Below are 21,397 nucleotides of genomic sequence, written 5' to 3' on the forward strand. Positions count from 1 at the left end.
ATCAGCCACATTACTGGCCACATTAGGCAAAAAAAGCCGATTGCCCATACTCTCAATTTTCCTCATATTGGTACTGATCTGATACCGGACCAGTTTATTTCATAGACATTAGGGGCTGGAAGGGACCTCGTGAGATAGAGTTCAGCCCCCCTACTATAGGCAGGAAGTCAACTGGGATCAAGTGACCCCAGCAAGAAATACATCCACCTGTTTTCTGAAAGACTCCAGAGTAGGTGCTTGCACCACCTCTGGGGGGAGTTTGTTCCAGATCCTGGACACTCGCACCATAAAGAACTTTCTTCTTATGTCTAGTCTAAACTGGCCTTCCTGGAGTTTATGGCCATTAGACTTTGTTATCCCTTGGGGAGCTCTGGTGAACAGCTGTTCTCCCAGGTCCTGATGCATTCCTTTTATGTAATTGTGGGCTGCTACCAAGTCCCCCCTGAGCCTTCTCTTCTCCAGACTGAAGAGCCCCAAGTCCTTCCAAGCCTCTCGTACAGCCTTCCCTCTAGGCCTTGGATCATACAAGTGGCTCTCCTCTGGACTCTCTCAAGCTTCTCCACATCCTTTCTGAAGTGGGGGGCCCAATAACCGTACACAGTACTCCAGCTGTGGTCTCACCAAAGGCAAGTAAAGTGGGAGGATGACTTCCCTGGTTTTGCTTGAGATGCACTGGTGTATGCATGCCAGAGTCTGGCTTACTTTGCCAGCCACAGCATCACATTGGTGGCTCATATTCATCTTGTGGTCGATTGAAACCCCCCTAAGTCCTTTTCAGTCGCAGTGCTAGTGAGTGTAGCACTGCTGAGCCTTTAAGTATGTTGAGAGTTCTTCCTACTGAGGTGCAGCACCTTACACATCTCTATATTGAAGGCCATCAGGTTTAGGTCGGCCCACCTTGAGAGCATGTCCAAATTGGCCTGTATCCCCAGTCTGTCCTGAGGTGTGACCACCCTCCCCCATAATTTGGTATCATTCGCAAACTTGGCCAGTTCTCATCTGACTCTCAAATCCAGATTGTTAATGAAGATGTTAAAGAGTACCAGCCCAAGTACCGAGCCCTGAGGGACTTCACTGGTCACCTTGCACCATGCTGATTCCCCAGCTCAACCATAAGGACTTCATGGGGAACTAAGTCAAAGGCTTTCTTGACCTCTAGATACATGATGTCCATGTCATCTCCCTTGTCTAAGGCACGTGTTACCTGTTCACAGAAGGAGATGAGTTTGGTTAGGCAAGACCTGCTAGTCACAATGCCATGTTAGCTGGCATTCAGATGGTTGCCTTCCATTAGTCTGGTGTTGAAGATTTTCTCCAGGATTTTTCCAGGGATGGATGTCAGCCTGATAGGTCTATAATTCCCCAGGTCATACTTCCTCCCTTTCTTGAAGATAGGGACCACGCTAGCTCTTTTCCAGTCATCCGGGACCTTGCCCAAGTTCCATGAATTTTAATATCTCTGCCAAGGGGGATGCAATGATGTCTGCCAGCTCCTTCAAGACTCTCAGGTGCATTCTGTCTGGGCCCACAGACCTGTGAATGTCCATCTTCTTGAGGTGTTCCCTCACCTGATCCGCAATGATTTGGGGCCTGTCACCTGTGTCTGGAAGAGTTTGTGTCCTTCCTGATAGTGTGATCCTCCTGGGAGAGTGAAAAACTGATGCAAAAAAGGTCATTTAGGTGACTGGCCTTTTCTTGGGCATCAGATGTCAGTTGCCCCGTTGGATCTTGCAGGGGCCCAATGCTATCTTTTTGTTCTTTTTTGACTTCCCACACATCTGAAGGAGGACTTTTTGTTGTCCTTGATTCCCATAACTAGCCTGAGTTCAGTTTGTGCCTTGACTTTTCCTCAACCACTCTCTACAGGTGCGGGCAAGTACTGAGTAATCTTCTTTGGTGATGCTTCCTGTTGGTGTAGGCTTCTCTTCTGAGTTTAATGAGGTCCAACAGTTCCTTATTTAGCCAAGGGGGCTTCCGAGCCCATTGACTACATTTCTTGCAAGATGGAATGGCTTTCCCCTGTGCTTCTAGGATTATGTTTTTGAGGGATGACCATTTCTCATGTACTCCCTTTTCTAGGGGGGTATGCCCTCTGAATTGCCTGACTGACCAATTCTCTCAGTTTGCAAAAGTCAGACTTCCCAAAGTTAAGGACTTCTGTTTTGCTGAGGGGTTTGCCTGCTCTTCAGTGAACTAAGAAGGTGACCTCATGGTCCCTGTCACCAAGCTTCCCCTCGATTCTCACATTGCTCACCAGGCCCTCCCCTTTGGCCAGGACCAGATCAAGCAATGACTCTCCCCTAGTTGGCCCACAGACCTCCTGTGTTAGGTAGAGGTCATCAATGCAAGTGAGAAAGCTACAGGACCTGTCAGATTTGGCCCTGCGCCAAAGGGATGTCAGGGAACTTGAAATGCCCCATGACAATCATGCATCAGAAGCGTGTGGCTTTGACGAATTCCCTATTGAATTCCCGATCTAGATCTTCCTCTTGGCGAGGAAGTCTATAATAGACTCCTACAACTATGTCACCCTCCCCATGTTCTTCTCATATTTTGACCCAGAGGGTCTCAAGACACCCTTCTTGGTTAGAAAACTCAATCTGCAGGGAGATGAACTGATCCTTGATGTAGCAATACCCCTTGAGAGCAATACCCCTACTGCTCCTCCCCACATGGTCTTTCCTATACAAGGTATAACCCTCTAAAGCCACTGACCAATCATACTGGTATTACTCGTATTGGTGCACCTCTAATAATTAATCTCAAATTGTGATGTCCAGCAATTATACAACAGAAAATAGGGTCTTAAAATAAAAAGGAGAAATCATTTGTTGCTAGAACTGTGCAATTAAAATCTACTCTCTAACCTGAGCAACTGTCTTCATCATCAGAAATAGGCACCTCCCTTTTTAATAGCATTTCCAACTCTTCTGTTTCAGCTACATCGACCGGTCTCTCTCCATGTTTGTTGGCTTGAAAAGGATTTCCACCATGTCGAAGCAGCAGCTTCACAATCTGCAATAATACATGACAATGTCATTTATATTTTGCAAGAGCTTCAAAATTACCCATCAGAAAATATATGCAGTAAATAGATTAATATTTGAATGCATTCTTCTATGCCTGTGTTCTTATATATTTTGACTTCTGTAATGCAGGCTGTAATTTGACTTGGGACACATGTATTGTCATGACTTAACAATGTGCTCCAACTTTTTATCTATGGAAGCCCAGGTTGCAGAACAAAACTTCAACAGGTGGGAATGCAACCCCAAAGCAGGCTATAACCCATAAGCTGGGGGGAACCCTCTTTCCCTTTCCAAAAAAACCCATATTATTAAAGTATCTGCATTTGTTTGAACACAGCAATAGGAAGAGAAAATAAATGGACTCTTCTTCCTTCCTGACCCTTTGCTTCAACCCCTCACTCACACAACCCAGATTCAACGTGCCCTACTTTTCTCCAGCTGTTCCACCTTCACAGCACTTATTGCTTAAAAACAAGTGACACTTCAAGCAACAGTAGTGTAACTAGCTTTCACAGCCACCCACATTTGAAATGAAAACATCCACAGTAAGCAAACAATCACAGCAATCACCACAAATCCTTGTATCTTCAACTAAACACCCCAAGTCACTTGTGTTTGTTTACATTTTTGCTGCAACTCCAAATTATGCAATTTATTGTTAGTCACAAGTTGAAAAGAAACTGTAAATGGGTTTGGGGTATGCTTCTTTTATGACCATTGTATTAAACAACATAGCATCCATCCAACCCATAACCAAAAAGTTTCCCACTTCTCCTTTCCAAGGCACTGTCTTCATTCAGTTCCATTATGAAAACCCACTTCTGCCATGATACCAATAAGGAATAAGACAACTGTTTATTTTATTTATTAATTCATTAGACATAGCCACCGCCTTCCTTCATTATTACTATGTGGCAACAACACCCTCACAATTTGCCTCTTTACATATGCAAAAGTACTCTCTCAGTTTGGTAACTTATTTAGAAAATAACTTCCTTGATGTAGACAATATTTCTATTTTGCATCTTCCACAATACACCAGATACATTGTAGTACCTAAAATAATTTTCAAAGAGAAGAAATCAAAGACAGGAACAGCCAGTTTGAAGAAATCTAAAACAGAAATAAAACCACAAATAAAAAATGAAGAAGAAAACAAATGGCTATAAATGTACAGGATCACCTTCAGTTTTCTTCCTTAAGACCTGGTATCAAGCACCCCGTTTTATTTAATTATATTAATACAGATATAGAAGTATGAATTAAAATATTATATTATCTTGCATATGACACACCCAGAATTAGATACACACCTGGTTTCTGAAAGGCAGAATGAAAAAAAAAAGAATTCCTTGTAGCAAGTAAATAAGTAGCTGCAGCTAGAGAGCTGAGCCTGCTGATTTTTCTGCTCCCTATGGATCATGTGCTGAGTTACTTTCATTTTGGCCTGGCAAAAGCTTAAGGGGCAGAAGCTGCTGTCAACGAATTTTCTTGTTTATAATGCACACCCCAACTTCCAGCAGCTGGGTTTTTTTTGGAGTGGGGGAGTGAGGGTTTATATTGTATGCAAAAAAACCCCATGGTATCCTGCAGAAGCTTCAACATAATTTGGAAATACTTTTCTCTTGAGAAACTGAGTAGAAAGTCTTGGGGGGCGGGATTTCCATTCTATAGCCTTTAGAAGCTTTCTAGTTTTTGAAACAAGCATTAAGATAAAAGACTGGACAAGTAGAGTTCTGTCAGTGGAACAAAGGGACTAAAGCCAGACAAAGGATGACCCAAGAAGAGCAGAACCAGGGTTATATAGACACTCTGGGATGTTCAGAATGGTGTTTTCTTGCTCAATTCAAAACTTTAATTTACAGATTATTATTATTATTATTATGTACTTACGTTTCTATGTCCACTACTTGCAGAGTCATGAAGTGGAGTATCATCATCCAATCCTTGTGTGTTCACATCAGCCCCTGCTGTTATTAAGACTTTAGCAACATCATAATAACCAACATTGCAAGCTTCATGCAGTGGTGTCCAACCTGCAATAGTGAAAGTCACAAAATTCAATTACTAATGATATGCATTTGCTTGTAAGCAAGTGATAGCTCCTATAACAAAACTACAAACATTAAGACAATACAATTGCTAGCTATTCGTGATTTTGAAATGAACTCCCAGTTTCCAGTGGTGTTCAACATCTGGCCCATGAGGCACCTCACAGGACCAGAAATTCAAGCACAAAGCAGCAGTGATAGCATTAACTGCCACAGCTCAGCTCTGGAAGTGGTGGCAACTAACACTGCCCTTGTTCTTCTCCCACCCAGGTTCCAGACACATGGGGAGTTCTGTACTGAATGACATAGCCTTGGCATCGGTGCACAGGACAGCTCCCTGGCTGGATCCAATGTGAGGAGTCAGGCCAGTGTGCAGGGTCTGGCTTCCAAGGCCAGGCTGGTACACTGGATCATACCTGTGGACTGACCCTGCAGGCCAACGCCACACAGTGTCTAGCCCCTGGATTGGCTCTCCTCCTCATCTGGCCCACAGGGCCAGAAGGTTGAGCAACAACTGCCCTAGGGTAATTCCTATGTTATACTGTGCTATATGTACATAATGTGATTCTACTGAACACCTTGGTTGGAGGATCAGAATGCTTTATGAATTTAAGTCTTATCAACACTTTGGACAAGCACGCACCCAATATTTATTTTGAGTAAATAGAAACCAAACACACACCAAAATTAAGTTTGTGGAAAGACTGAAAATCTGAAAATAAAAGCACCACATTAAAAAAAAAAACCCCCACATTCCTCTGCATTTTAAGAAAGATCCAGTAGTATAGTTTGTGGGGAGGGAGGATGGGGGCAACTGTGGTACCCGCCTCTGACAGCAGAAACAGCCCTGCTCTATCTGGCCATAAGAGCTGGCCTGGATCAGTCCTTCATGACCCAGCTGGAAAAGCCAAACATAGGGATACACATTGTACGTACTGTAGGGATACACCCTTCCCTCATCCCCCAATCCTGCTTTCCAGCACTTAGCACCTTTCGTCTTCACTCTCCTCCACCCACTGGGATGCACAGAGATTTTGTCCAGGGCACAAAAAACTCATCAGCTAAGCCCTTGGAAAGATCATTGTGTAGAGAAACAAAACAGTCCTTAGTTTGGAATTAAAGCAAAACCTTGTATTAATTGCCAGTGCTATTTTAGAGTCACTGAACATGTAACAGAAATAACAACTTCATATTGCTGAGTACAGCTCAGAATGGCATTTCTCTCGTATTCTTAAATAAGCTATTGACAAATAAAGCAAGTTATGGTATTTTCCCCAACAACACATCCCCAAATGAAACATGAGCCTTGTTCTTGGAAGGCAGAATATAAAAAAGGGCAAAGCAAATACTATCAGCAGCTCTGTGTTATGCCACTGGATGCTAAATGCAGATTAAACAAAATTATTTGTTTGGGATGCTTTACACAAAGACAATTCTATCATGAGCAGGAATTTGGAACTAGAGGACCCTGGTGGTCCCTTCCAGCCCTATTTTTTCTAAAGTTACAGTCAAACTTGAATAAAATTGCATACATGGGACTTGACAAAAGCCTGACTTTAAGCCTATGACAATAACCAGAGTTATACACCAGGTGGCAGCACATGCTGAAGAAGTACTGAGCAAGCCAATAATACATGGTAACACCCATTTAATTTTTACCTGTATATATTTTTGCAAATAACGTATTATGAAAGAAAGGTTTCTCTTTGTTGCAACACATTTAATTTTTTCTTACCAGCATACATAACAGTATATCGTTGCACATACAATACTTCAAACAACAGTGAATTCTGTAATTCTTTGCTTGTTTAGTCAGCACTCTTGTACATGAACCAAAACAGTGAACATATCTATTCCTTTAGGAATGCTATTTATAAAGGCGTGGACAACCTGAAATGCGGATAGCAACTGGACACATGACATTGTTCCAGTAATAGGACCAGAAAGTTCACTATGCTGTTCTTCTCCCCCATCTTCATCATCATCACAACATCTGCTGACACTTCTAGTAATGTCTTTGACAATCATTTTTGTAAATGTCACAAACCCACTGTAAACTTGTATAAACTCTCCAGAAGTTACATTAGCATCAACAACTGCAGATCATTTCAAATCTGTAACCAATACTAACAGTACATTTCCATCATGACAGCAACTGGATGGGCTAATTACTGAGGTGTTAGCTGGCGGAAATGTGCCTCAAAGAAGCAATTAGTAGTGGTGACAGGAATGGCAACTTTCCAGGCTCTGTGCATAAACTGAATGGAAATTTTCTCATCAATCTCTTTCTTGTTTTACTCCACAGCATGTAGGTACGTAGGTCATAATGTATTTGTGTTCAGATATTACTGTTGTTTGGATATACTGAGGATAGATACCCTGGTCACATAGTTGAAGCATGCAGGTTGCATTTGAAGGAAGTAAAAACTAGCTCTTTAATTTTGGTGTAAGCTTAACAATCACCCAACAATGCTTTTAGTGTGCTGCGTTACAACTCACACTTCAAATATTTGCTCACCAATCCATGAGAGGCTCTTAGCCCTTTCAGAATGTTTTTTTATTTTTTAATCATAAATGTTGAAATATTTTACCTGTCACAAACAGTGATCATTTTTCTGTGCCAGTTATACTGGTAAAAGAGCAACTATCCAACAAGACTTGGCTTGTTTACCACTATAACTTTTTTCATTTTTAAAACAGAATGTTCCATCAAGAAGGAGTTTCAAAAAAGAATCCAGTTTCACCCACATGGAGTATCATCAGAAGTGTAACCATCCAGTTATTAGTAACCTTGAAACCCACTATTCCACAGCACAATAACCAACACTGGCAGCTTCTCCTGTGACAACTTTAAATGGAATATTATGTTTCTTGAATTGCTCAAGGAAGTCATTATAAAAGTCCAATCCAAAAATCTTTAGCAAGTGTCTGCCATTTCTGACAACCAAGACCTATTTACTGGAAGATGATATGAATGGACTTAAACCACTTCAGCAGTATCTTCGCCAACTCCATGCAGGTGTAGGCTTCTCAATTATTTACAGCTCATTGCAGACACTAAACAGTAATATTCTTTTATCTGCAGTCTTCTGATGACCATATTTGAAACTGTTGATATACCTATTCCTAATTTCTCAGCACTCTCTCTCTGCTTATAGTTGTGGACCACTGTCAGATCAGCCATTTCTGTGCACAAATCTAAACTGTTATGTACGTTTTCCCACCATCTTAGCTAATGAGTAGGGATCTATCCAACACAAGGCGGCCAGCTGATTTTTGCAGGGAGATTGCGGGGGCCAGCCACCATTTTCATGGGCTGATCACACTGCCCGCCCATGCTTCCAATTGGCTAAAGGGCCCTGGTGGCCCCACTCCTCGCTGCCAATTGGTGAAGAGGGGCAGGGCTGCATGACAGGCAGCCCCCTCAGCCCAACAGCAGCAAGAGGTGAAGGTACCAGCCATCTTGGGGTCCTCTTTGTGCTAGCAGCCCCCACACCCTTTCCACCCCAGCAGGCTGCACAGCAGGGCTGCAGTGCCATGAAGACTGCTGGCTCCCTCTGTGGGGGGGCAGCATTATATTTTAGTAAGTTTTTTCTTCCCCCTGTGGATTTCAACAGCATTGCCTGATTTTGCAGGCAATGCTAGGTTTTGTGATTTCTGCAAAATCCACAAAAATCATGATTTCAGTAGGCCCATGCTAATAACCATATGGAGCAGTTCCTCAAGGAATCAATTTCTAAGCACTTAAAGGAGAAGAGGTGATTAAGAACAGTCACCATAGATTCACTAAGGGAAGTCATACCTGACTCTGTGGATGTGGGGACAGCAGCAGATATGATGTACTTTGATTTTAGCAAGGCTTCTGATATGGTCTCCCACAATGTTCTCACAAGTAAGCTAAGGAAGTATAGGTCATATGAATGGACTGTAAGGTGGACAGAAACCTGGCTGGGTGGTTCAGCTCAAAGGGCAGTAGTCAATGGCTTGATGTCTAGTTGGCAGCCAGTATGAAGTGGAGTGCCCCAGGGATTGGTTTTGGAGCCAGTTTTGTTCAATCTTTTCATCAATGACTTGGAAGATGGTGTAGAGTGCACCCTCAGCAAGTATGCAGATGACACCAAGCTGGAGGGAGCAGTAGATATACTGGAGGGTAGGACTAGGATTCAGAGAGACCTTGACAAATTGGAGGACCGGACCAAAAGAAATAAGGAGAAATGCAAAGTCCTTCACTTAGGATGGAAAAATCCCATGTATTGGCACAGGATGAAGACCGACTGGATAAGCAGCAGCTCTGCAGAAAAGGACATGGGGTTTACAGTGTACAATTGACTGATGGGTGATCATTTGTGAATGTGTAAGATGGTCTTCCGAGGATCTTAGTAATGAGTCCACAGGTGTCTCCATCTCCCAATTCTAGATCCACATCTTGTTGCAGTGAGGACAGCTGTTTCCAGGAGGGACTGGCACTGTGTTGCTGTGCTGGATGCTTTGATGCTCTTTTCGCCTGTTCCTCTTTTCCTCTTCTGCCTGTCAACAAGGTGTTTCAAACTGTTGAGGTCCCTCCCAAACAGCCTTCCTCCATTTTGGTCGGTCCTGAGCAAGAGTCTCCCAAGTATTGATATTGCTGTTATCTCTCTTAATGTTTGCCTTCAGGGTGTCTTTGAAATGCTTTCTTTGCCCTCCACTACTTCACTGACCTTTCAGCTATGAGAAAAAGATTCTCTTTGGAAGGTGGGAGTCAGGCATGTGAACAATGTGACCTATCCAGGGAAGTTGGTTTTGGACGATCATGGCCTCAATGCTGTTAGAATTTGCTTTGGCCAAGATGCTAATGTTTGTGCGTCTATCCTCCCAGCTAATCCGAAGGATCTTGAGAAGGCACCATTGGTGGTACTTTTCCAAGCTCTTGAGATTTCTTCTGGTGGTAAACTGAGGTCTTCTCCGATTGCTTTTTGCGGAAAGCTGTTGATCTTATCTTCATTAACAGTGGAGCCACAATTCAGAAGGTCCTGTAAATGTTCTTTCCAGCAAGCATGATGGATTCACTATCTTTCAGGAGTGTTGTTCCATCATAGATTCATAGATGTAGGGTCAGAAGGGACCTAAGTAGATCTTTAAGTCTGATCCCCTGCCCTGGGCAGGAGAGAATACTGGGCTCGTATGACCCCAGATAGGTAACTGTCAAGCCTCCTCTTAAAAGACCCCCAAGGTAGGAGCCAGCACCACTTCCCCTGGAGGCTGGTTCCAGATGCTAGCTGCTCTGTGAAATAGTGTCTTTCTAATGTCCAGCCTGAACCTACTGTCAAACAACTTATGGCCGTTATTCCTTGTTACTCCAGGAGCTGCTTGGGTAAACAGGATCTGTCCCATTCTCTGCTGCTCCTGGTAAGTTTATAGATGGCCATCAGGTCACCTCTCAGCCTTCTCTTGTGAAGGCTGAACAAGTTCATGTCCCATAGCCTCTTCTCATAGGGTCTGCCCTGCTGTCCCTGGATCATGCCAGTGGCCCTCCTCTGGACCTTCTCGATGCTGGCCACATCTCTCCTAAAGTGTGGGGCCCAGAACTGGACACAGTACTCCAACTGTGACCTGACGAGTGTTGCATAGAGGGGGAGGATCACCTCCTTGGCCCTGCTTGTGATGCATCTGTGGATGCATGACAAGGTGCAGCTGGCCTTACAGACTGCATCCTCACATTGGTGGCCCGTGTTCATTTTGGAATTGATAATGACGCCAAGATCTCTTTCTGCCACGGTGCTTTTGAGGAGGGAGTTCCCCAGCCTATATGTATGCTGCTGGTTCTTACTGCCCAAGTGCAGTACCCTGCACTTGTCAGTATTGAATTCCATCCTATTCTCATTTGCCCACCCCCGTAACTTGTCCAGGTCCAGCTGTATCCTGTCCCTCACTTCTAGCATGCCTACCTTGCCCAAATCTTGGTGTCGTCAGCAAATTTGAACACAGTGCTTTTCACCCCTCATCCAAGTCACTAATAAAGAGATTGAATAGTGCAGGACCAAGGACAGAGCCCTGGGGGACTCCACTGCCCACATCCCTCCAGGTCGAATATGACCCATCTACCACCACTCTCAGCCAATCTGCAACCCATCTGACTGTGTAGGCATCAATACCACAGTCGCCTAGCTTTTTAATGAGAATGGGGTGGGAGACGGTGTCAAAGGCCTTCCTGAAGTCCAGAAAGACTACATCCACTGCGACACCAATGTCCAATGATTTTGTGACCTGATCACAGAAGATAATATCAGGGTGGTCTGACAGAACCTGCCCCTATTGAATCCATCCTGGTTGCCCCTGAACATTGTCCCCCCTGCTGGTTCTTCCCAGATGTGCTCCTGGATAATCTTCTCAAAGAGTTTCCCCAGGATCGAAGTAAGACTAATGGGCCTATAGTTGCCCGGGTCCTCCCTTTTTTGAAAGCAAGCAAAGCATCCTTTGGTCTTAGAGGATTAAGGCCTTGAGTGCTAGGGCCATAGACAGCTTTGGTAGCACTGAAGAAGCCATAAGTGTCATGGATGTCAGCAAAATGTTGGATTTCTTCTGATTTCTGAATCCACCACTCATTCTTTAGTTCTCCTCTGCACCTGATTTTGCTCATTGGTGTGCATTTTTTACGATGGCAGACTTGATGTCTTCCTGCCAGGCACAGAAAGCTTTCCGTTCCCTGTCCATGAATTTCACTGTCATTTTTATGAAACCAGTCTTGATGTTTCCTGGTCTTGTATCCTATGGTATTGTCACAGGATGAGAGAACAGCCGTCTTAAGTCCTGTCCAGTGCTCCTCAACTCTTTCTGGGTGCTCTGTTAGTAGCGGCTCATTCAGGAGTTGCTGGAATTCTCTCTGCCTGAATGGGTCCTTCAAGCACCCAATGTTTAACTTGCACCTGACCTGCTTCCTTTGCATTTTTCATTTAGGAACAGTTCTGATGGACATGCAGGAATGGATGAGGCAGTGGTCAGTCCAACAGTCATCAGCACTAGTCATGAGTCTCGTAATCAAACATCCTGGTGACTGCAAGTCCGAACAATCACATAGTCAATCAAATGCCAGTGTCTCAATCTAGGGTGTTTCCAGGACATCTGGAACTTGTTCCTTTGATGGAACAGGATATCTGTGATGACAAGCCCATGTTCTGTCCACTTTGGCAGGAGAAGGACCCCGTTAACATTTGAATTTCCAATGCCTTCTCTTTTCCAATAATATCACTGCAAAGTTTTGAGGATCTTTCCCACTCTGGCATTAAAATCTCCAAGAAGGATGATTGTGAAAGAGACTTACTGGACGAAGCTTGGAGTCAGCAGGACACTGCACAAGACAATGAGCATGGTGCAAGTGAAACCACAGCAGGCAGAGCCGCTACGGGCGAAGATCAAAGAGAAAATAAAACAGACAAGCCGGGAGGAGCTGGGAACGGCTCCCACATCAGCCTGGGCACATTTTATACGAGCATGCCGGGGCCCATTGGCTGGCCAGATGCCCAGGGCCAGGATAAAAGACCTGGTGGAAGACCAGCAAAGAGGACCGGAAGTAGAGTCCCCAGTTGGCCTGGAGGGGCTGGGGCACCCGAGCAGTCCAAGCAAGGGGACCTGGTGGGTACCCCAGGAGGGGGTTCCTCTGAGAACACAGGGCCAGAGGATTTACCTACAAGGTCAGTGTGGGCAGAGGAAGTCTACAGTGAAGACTGGAACCCAGAAGGACTCAGCAGTACCAGGATCCAGATGCAGCTGATGGGAGGCAGATATCAAACACAGGGAAGAGGTGACGCGCCAGGGGACAGAATGGTTCCAAGGACGGATGTCGCATAAGCAGAGAAAAGGGGGCCATAGGAGAGGCTCGGAGTACAAACATCACTACTAGCCTGTGGCCGTAAGATCCCAAGAGCCCGAGTGCCGAGAAGGCTCTGGACATCAACCTTGATGACACGGGTGACAACATTGTGGTTGGCGTTAGGTGGGGTGTAGGGGAGGCAGAGCCCCATAAAGGAAGAACAGCGGGAACAACCAAGGTAAGGTACCAGGAGAGGCAGGACCAAACATCGTCCTCCCGATCCAAAAAGAATTATCATCAAAGATGTGGCAGGCGAGTCTCCTGGGGGAACCGACCCCAAAGTCACTCAGTAACCAAACTGTTCATCCCAAAGAGCCACAGTGAGGTTAAAAAAGAATCCACACATGCAACGTCCAGGGGAGAGACACAGAGGGTTACAATGATTTTATCTTCCCTTGGAATATCTTAGGGGATGGTATCTAGCTGTGAGTAAAAGTTCTCCTTCATGATCTCACCAGCATCGAGTCAGGGCATATGCACTCACAGTTGTCGCCTATTGGTTTTTGGTGAGTTTCAGATGGAAAGTCATGAGTCACAGTGAACAATAAGCTGAATATGAGCCAACAGTGTACCCTCATTGCGAAGAAAGCTAATTGCCTACTGGGCTGCATTAGTAGGAACACTGTCAGTAGATAAGGGAAGTAATTCTTTCCCTCTATTCAGCACTGGTAAGGCCACATCTGGAGTTACTGTATCCAATTTGGGCTCTCCCTACTACAGAAAGGATGTGGACAAATTGGAGGAAGACCAGTGGAGGGCAACAAAAATAATTTGAGGGCTAGGACATGTGAATTCTGAGGAGAGGCTGAGGGAACTGGGCTTTTTAGTCTGCAGAAGAGAAGACGGAGAGGGAAGTTGATACCAGCCTTCAACTACCTGAAGGGAGGTTCCAAAGAGGATAGAGCTATATTATTCTCAGTGATGGCAGATGACAGAACAAGGAACAATGGTCTCAAGTTGCTGCAACAGAAGTTTAGATTAGATATTAGGAAAAACTATCTTACTAGGAGGGTAGTTAAGCACTGGAACAGGTTACAAAGAGAGGTTGTGGACTCTTCATCCTTGCAGGTATTTTAGACCTGGCTAGACAGAGCCTTGGCTGGGATGATCCAGTTGGGGATTGTTTAGTGACGAGGCAGCTGGACTAGTGACCTCTTGAGGTCTCTTCCATTCCAATTTTCATGATTCTATGATCACAGGACCACTGAGACCAGCAGTACTTCAATAATCTGCTAACTGACTTGATCATAGGGTCAGAGGCTCAATGAATTGACATTAACAGGTAAAAATTTAACCAGCAGAGATCACTGAAGTAGCTGGTATTAAGCAGCCTGTGATAATGTCCAGAATAACAACAGATAAAATATTATATGCAAGGAAGTCAGCTGCTGCTGCTGAAAGCTGTGCTAACAGGCAGCATGTTATAAAAAGGAGTTAATATCATCTGGGTTTGACAGTTCATGATGCCTTGCCTTTAAAACTTGAAAACAGGTTGCTGGTATGTTAACTCTTACTACGCTAATCAAAGTGGACTCAACTGCTTTCTTGTATTCCACCATCTATATGCAACTATTATCTTTATCTTACATTTCAGATTTTAAGTTGTATAGGATAAGAACAACATTTTTGTTCCAAATTTACACAGTACCTAGTCAAAAGGAGCTTAGCCTTGAATAGTAACATCTACAATACTAATATAATATAATTCAACATTAAAACTGCTCTGACAAATATCATTATGCTTTTTTCCACTTTGCCTCATATCTAGAGGACAGCCTGAAATGAACTACAAGGATACTCCTCTCTTCTCCAAATACCTTTCCATAACCCACTTCTATAACTGCAAAAATAGCAAGAGTTTAATGGCTAATACTAAGGCAAGCGGCTCAAGAATTGATGAGGAAATTCTTTTTTTAGCATAATTATAAATCTAAAATTACAAATAAAAATATGTACTTTTAAAATATCAAATGTGTGCATAGAGAGAGAAAGAATGTACACAAGACAGAGGCAGAAAGAAAAAAAGGAGTATTACAGAAAACGGTGCGAGTTGCTTATGTATCTTAGTATCCCTCTTCACTGTGGGCAGAGATACGATTTCAGCATACGCTGGCACACGTGGGCTAGCCTTAACATAACTAGGCTTGATAACAATCACACTGAAGAGGTGATGGCATGGGCTTTGGTGTGGGCTGGTTGCCCAGTAAGGATTCAGTAGGCGTGTACAGCCTGCACTGAAACCTGTGGCCCTAAATCAGTGTTATCATTACCAAAACAGGCTTGATTAATCCTAGCTCATGTGCACTTGCACGCTCTGCAATCTCACCTCCAACTACAATACAGACATAATTTATTATTATGAAGTTATTCAAGTATACTGTATGCCTTTAGTTTTGCACAGCACCTAACACAGAAAGCCCCAGGTGTAACTGGGGCCTCTGAAGGATCTTAAAGTGCTTTAAAACACCCCTTTCCCTTCCACCATATCCACTAATCATCCCTTGTTACCACCACAGTCATTAATACAATTTAAGAAACTTGTGACCGTTGTAATTTTTAGAGCTGCACCGACATATTTTGGGGGCCAATACCAATAGACAATTTTTAAGGAGGCATACTGGCCAATACCAATCAGATTTCCAATAAAGCTGAGTGCAGCTGGTAAGTCTGTTGTGGTGGAAGGGGAGGGAGGGAGGAAGGGACGTGGGGGAGCAGATCAATGTTCCCCATGGTGAAGGAGGGAGTGGGGCTGGGGCTGAGGTAGGCACTGCCCTACCGGGGATCTGCAGCCGGGGCTGCACCAAATCAAGCATTAAAAAAACCGCCATATCAAGCAGATTCCCGATACAATAAACTTTCTTTATATCGAAGATGGTCCAATATTGCACTGAGGTATTTGTGCATCTCTAGTAATTTTAGATTCAGAATGAAATTAAACTGAAATACGGAACTAAGTTAAATCTCTAGAAAAGAGTCAGGACTAACACTGAATTTTTACAATTGAAGAGTAAAATCCTATTTTGAAAGAACTGAACACATAACAAACTTACCTGCAAAATCTTTTACATTTACATTTGCTCCTAGACTGATTAACTCTTTAACTTGTTTAACATCCCCTCGAATAGCGGCCATGTGTAAAGGGGTTTCCCCTCGTTCATTTCTCTTATTAACTTTGTCTTTTTGTCTTGATGAGGAACTTGGTGTTTTCTTTTGTGTTGGAGTTGTCTGCAAAGAATGGTTTAGTGTGGCATCTACAAAACAAGTATCAAAACAGTCAGTGTAAGTGACTAATAATTTTTACTTTGCATTCATTTTCTTATCATACAAGTTTCAGAATTATTAGTTGTATTATTGAACAGACTATGTAGTTTAAATTTCAAATGCATGTACAAACTTGCCACAAGCTTGCAAGTGCATTTCATGACACCATCAGACTGAGTGAATTTAATGTCTATTACTGTAGTATCGTATCTTTCTGAAACATGGGTCAGCCACCTACACAGTCTGTGGGCCACATCCAGCCCACATAAAGATTTCATCTGGCCTGCTAAGCCAGAAGAGCAGTAGGAATTGGCAGCACAAGGACTCAGCGGCAGCTTGCAGTCTTGCAGCAGGGGAAGAGGCATTAACAGCAGACTTGCAACTGGCAGCCTGCCTTTGGATAGAGCTATGTTAATTTGGGTCACTGTTGTTAAAAGGTTGTCAGTCCCTGTTCTAGAGCAACTTACGTTCCCATCTTATGGGCCACCTGGTTCTGAAAAACTGTTAATGATACAATTACTTATACTGTGATGAATTATTGATCTCTTCTGCAACTAGTGGACCAAATGCCAGATTTTTATGATGCTGAGGTGCACAGTACAATCTACCAATGATGGTTAAGTATCGGCCTCCCACAGAAACCAACAGGCATTGATTGGTGTGTCGGCAGCTCTGAAAAATCCCACTAGGTGCCTATATAGTAACTTTGAAAATCTGGTCTCACATCTATTTCACTAAAATTTTTCACTACGCCATTAGACCCAGCGAAAAGGTCAAAGCTAAAACAGGAATCTAAATTATCCTACTGACAATGTGGTTGAGCTCCCGAAGTCTGAGTAAGGCATGTAACAGGGATATCAAGTAAGCAGTTTTCGTTAGGTAGGAAAAACACCCTACCCTTGAAATAATCCAGGAGAAAATAAAATAGAGCAGGGCAGAAGGAAGAAATGCACATATTTAAAATGCTAGTATTAGGTGATACTGCTTGAGAAGAAAATATTTTACAGTCACAAAGTTATAAACTAGATCCGCTTGCTGCTTCTCCACTAGAATGTTTTTTCACTGGATAATGTTAGTTACGTGGTAGAAACTATTCAATTTTGATAAAGGATGAATAGAAAAAAGGCATGGTTTCATAGGAATACCTGCCTTGTTATCTGACAGTTAACCCACCCAATTCCTCAGCATCTGGGCAGCTGGGGAGCCTGTACTTCTGAACTGCTAGCACTTCAGGAAGTCTCCTGATGGTCTAATGGGGAGGTGAGAGCCTGAAAGACTTAGGAATGTTAGCTCCCAAGCAGCTCTGCAGCCATTGACCCCTAAGGTTCCCTTTTTTGGATTTTATTCCAAAAGTCAACCTCAAAATATCCAACCCCTTCATGCAAACTGAACTGCCTCCTCCACACAACTTTAGTTTTAAACACAGCAGGAGAAACTGAAAGGTTAATCAACTGTTGCCATGTTCTGAAAGTAAACTTGGTCTTTTATCTTCACATAAGTTTTTCTTGTTTCTACAGAATGAACTTAGGAACTCTTGAGTTATTACATAAGTTAAATGGCTAAATTTTGTTAATCTAAATCAGTTTTTTCCATGGATATTGTTATGGGGTCACCCCCTACATAAAAACAGAGTAAGATTCTAAGGAGTTGATTCGATACCTTTTGAAGACAGTAGGAAAATAATTTTGCAACATTTTAGGAAACCCTTGAACCCTAATGAGCATGCAACTGCACTCTAGAATACTAAGAATACATTATTGGATGAAAAAAAGTAATAATATAATGGTTAAAGCAAAAATACTCAAGTGGATTATTTAGAAATTCATTTCCCACTGTTATCTGTAATTCAAACCTCTCTCAGCAATAAGCAAAGATAGTAAAAAAAAATTCAATATATTCAATGAAAAGTGCAATTTCTGAAAAACTAAGATTTTTCACGGACAGAATTTTGAACACAAAATAGTTTTTCATTAAATCAAGGATTACTTTAAAAATTACATGCTTCAAATAAAATCTGGCATAATTTACTTCTGTAGCATTTAAAACAGCAAAGAAAGAGAATAAAATACTCAGTTATGATGGGTATCACCTGGACTGTTGTCTCTCGCTGTCATCTGCATAAGAAGGGCCATCTGTTTGCGCTCCGAAAGTGGATAACCAAAAAGAATGCTAACTGGTGCTGCCTTCTTATTTCCGGGTTCCTTTTTCATTTTCTTCTTCTCTGGGCCTTCTTTTTCTGGTGATGTTAATATACTTATTAAATTCTGACTAAAATCACAATTTTAGCATAGAATTCTAGAGAAACAAATAACTATTTTCTAAAATGTGAACTGGGGGTTGCAAAATAATAGGCTGAAATATACTTCCCCATCTTGTATACAAAGTTAAAAAACAAACAAACATGAAGACATGAACTCTCTAAAAGATCATACCCAACAGTTCTCATTTGAGAAGTATTATATGTCCTAGGTAAAGGACTTAGAACTCTTGGAAGTATATCATATAGAAGTTGAGGTAAAAAATCCATCTGTATATCAATGTAGTGATTTTGTTGCAATTCTGATTTTTCAGGAAATAAAAAAATGTAATGAAGTTATCTGATAATTCAAATCACAGCACAAGATGGTTTCTCTTTACTCCCATGTTATTCCATATTCCCTTGTTCGCAGAACCTAGCTTTAAAACGTCAGAAATTTCACTCCACTTTCCTTAGCAGACTGTTCAATTATTTAACACAGTGTTCCCCAACCTTTTTGGCCCAAAGGGCCAGACAAGAAGTGCCAAGTCTACCCACACACTAGATCCAGTTGGTAGGCCTGATCTGCTGGAGCCCAATAAATAAAGCCTTGTAGGAACACAGCCTGATGGAGCTATGTGGAAATGGCCTGGCCCCACATGGCTGCATCAGGACCCAGCCAGGCCATTGCTGCCTGGCTGCCTCAGGCCCTGGACCAATCCAGCCATGCACCAATGGGGCCTGATCTCCCTATGCAAGGCCAAGCCCAATCCAGCTGCACAGGACTTGGAAATTCAGTGGTGGAGGAGCTCCAAAACCACCAGATTTCTGGACCCAATGGGAGATACAAGGGCCAGGGGTTGAACACTCCCGATTTAATAAATCTCACTGTTGGGAATTCCCTGCTCCCCCGCAATATTCAGCCCAAGTATTGATGCTCTGGAATTCATCTGATTACATTTATCACACTTGCAACATCTCTTATGCATTTCTCCTCCTCATTGGTGCTCACACTCATCAAGTACACAACTTCTGTATACTACCCCTCTCCTTTAGTCACCATTTAAAGTCTCTAATACGCCAGGTCAATTTTTGGGGAACATAAGTTATTAGGGGTACACCGATATTGCTAGCTGAGATTTAAGGAGGCATATCGGTTGATCTGGAGTTGGGGGAGGTGGCTCAGACTCCCGAGTGTGCCCCAGGAGGGCATGGGGGGAGTGCATGTGCCCCCAGATTTGCGTGGGGTGGGATGGGCAGGCCGCAGCTGCAGGCTGGAGCCAGGACTGCGCCAGGCTCTTCTTGGTGGGGGCTGGGCTTGGAGTGGGCGGCCGTGGCACTGGGAGACAGCTGCAGCAGCCCCAAATTGTGCTGTAGCTCCTCTTCCAGTGCTACCACTGCCCACCCAGCACAGCCACAGCTCAACCCTTTGCTTCCACCCATGTGTTGGAAAAAGCCAGGGCTGTGCTGGATGGGAGGCGCTGGGAGTGGCACTACAGAGGGGCTACAGCAAAATCTGGGGTGGCTGCAGTCCCCTCCATAGCCCTCTCCCAGCACTGCTGCCACCTGCCCTGAGCCCAGCCCCTGCTGGGAAGAGCCCACCAGTTTCAGCCCGCAGCTGCAGTCCACCCCACGCAGATCTGGGGGCCCATGCCCCCCGCCCAATACCCTCATGGGGTGTGCACAGTGGCAGGAAGTGCCCCCCCCAATGAGCCACAGCTCTGCCCTGTGCCCCCTTCCCTACCCCAGCTGGGTAATGCCTGCCCCTTCTCTCTCCCTCCCTCCCTCACTGTGGGGGGCACTGATCTGCCCCCGCCACGGCCCTTCTCTCTCCCCTCCCCTTCCACTACAACAGACTTACCAGCTACATGCTACTGGGCTCTGCTCCTCACTGTCTGTGTGCTGCGCTGTGGCTATGCACACACATAGGCATTTAATTGGCCACTTCAGGCCTATTTCCGATACAGCCAATATTCTGTATATTGGTACCGATCTTAATATCGGATCAATGTATCGGTGAACCTCTATATATTATGCATCTAAATAAATGGCACATTTTTCCAAAGTTACTGAGAAGCTAAAACTCCCACTGACTTCAACCAGAATTGCCCCTCATATGAATTTAGAACTAATATTTATTTGTATAATTTGAAAATTCTGGCCTCTTAACTTTTTTAAGTTCCCTTCAGCTGCCTATTTCTTTCTGATCTAGATGTACTCCAAATTGAACACACAGGCTTGGCTTTACTAGATCATTACAAGGAGGAACTGATTCGGGATAAGATACCTCTGATCAAGCAGCCCAAAGAGGCATCATTTTTTTTTATAATGCCACACTACACTGCAATCTCAAAGACTCAGTTTTGTTTTTTTTATTCTTTCCCAAGTTTATTTTAGCAAAACAATTTTCTTTCTAATGGATCTCCTGCTATTACCATATTTTCCCTATAGATACTAACTTTATCCAGACAATTTTGTTTTCTGTACTTGTTAGTTGTACTTCCGTAGGTAACTACCAATTTTCTGTTTTATTACAATAGTAGTATCAGCACATACAGATAAACACACTTGTCTACCTATTTCAGAGTATTATATTAACGGATGATTATCTTCACTTTTAAACCTCCTTAGATTTCCAAGACGGTCCACCAGCAATTAACAACAAATTACATGGTGTGGGGAAAAGCGGGTGCAACTTTTACATTACTTTAATTTAAAGGTTTACACAATCAAAAAGAAAGGTCTGCAGGTTGCTCTAATTATATCAGTCAAAAGAAATAACATCTAAGGTGCATACCAAACAACTTTTCTTCTCTGTCACCCTTCTCTAAAGGCTCAATCAAGTACTGTACTCAATGCAGAAAGCAGGCCTCTACAAAGAGAGTCCAGAGAAGAGCCACGCGCATGATCAGAGGTCAGGAAAGCAGACCTTACGATGACAGGCTGAGAGCCATGGGGCTCTTTAGCCTGGAAA

The 21,397-nt window shown here is 43.4% G+C and overlaps 1 protein-coding gene across 1 annotated transcript in view; it reads right to left on the reverse strand.

The window, feature by feature from the left end:
• Nucleotides 1-21,397, reverse strand: part of ANKRD12 (ankyrin repeat domain 12) — a 101,860-nt gene that overhangs the window by 41,346 nt on the left and 39,117 nt on the right. Inside the window, exons 3-6 of the mRNA XM_019546053.1 lie at nucleotides 18,277-18,423; nucleotides 15,977-16,177; nucleotides 4,923-5,065; nucleotides 2,868-3,015 (exon numbers count right to left, since the gene is read on the reverse strand). Of these exons, the coding sequence (XP_019401598.1) occupies nucleotides 2,868-3,015; nucleotides 4,923-5,065; nucleotides 15,977-16,177; nucleotides 18,277-18,423 (639 nt within the window). The remainder of the gene's footprint in view (nucleotides 1-2,867; nucleotides 3,016-4,922; nucleotides 5,066-15,976; nucleotides 16,178-18,276; nucleotides 18,424-21,397) is intronic.

This window comes from Crocodylus porosus, unplaced genomic scaffold (assembly GCF_001723895.1).
Source record: "Crocodylus porosus isolate Cpor-Errol unplaced genomic scaffold, CroPor_comp1, whole genome shotgun sequence".
Taxonomy (NCBI): domain Eukaryota; kingdom Metazoa; phylum Chordata; order Crocodylia; family Crocodylidae; genus Crocodylus; species Crocodylus porosus.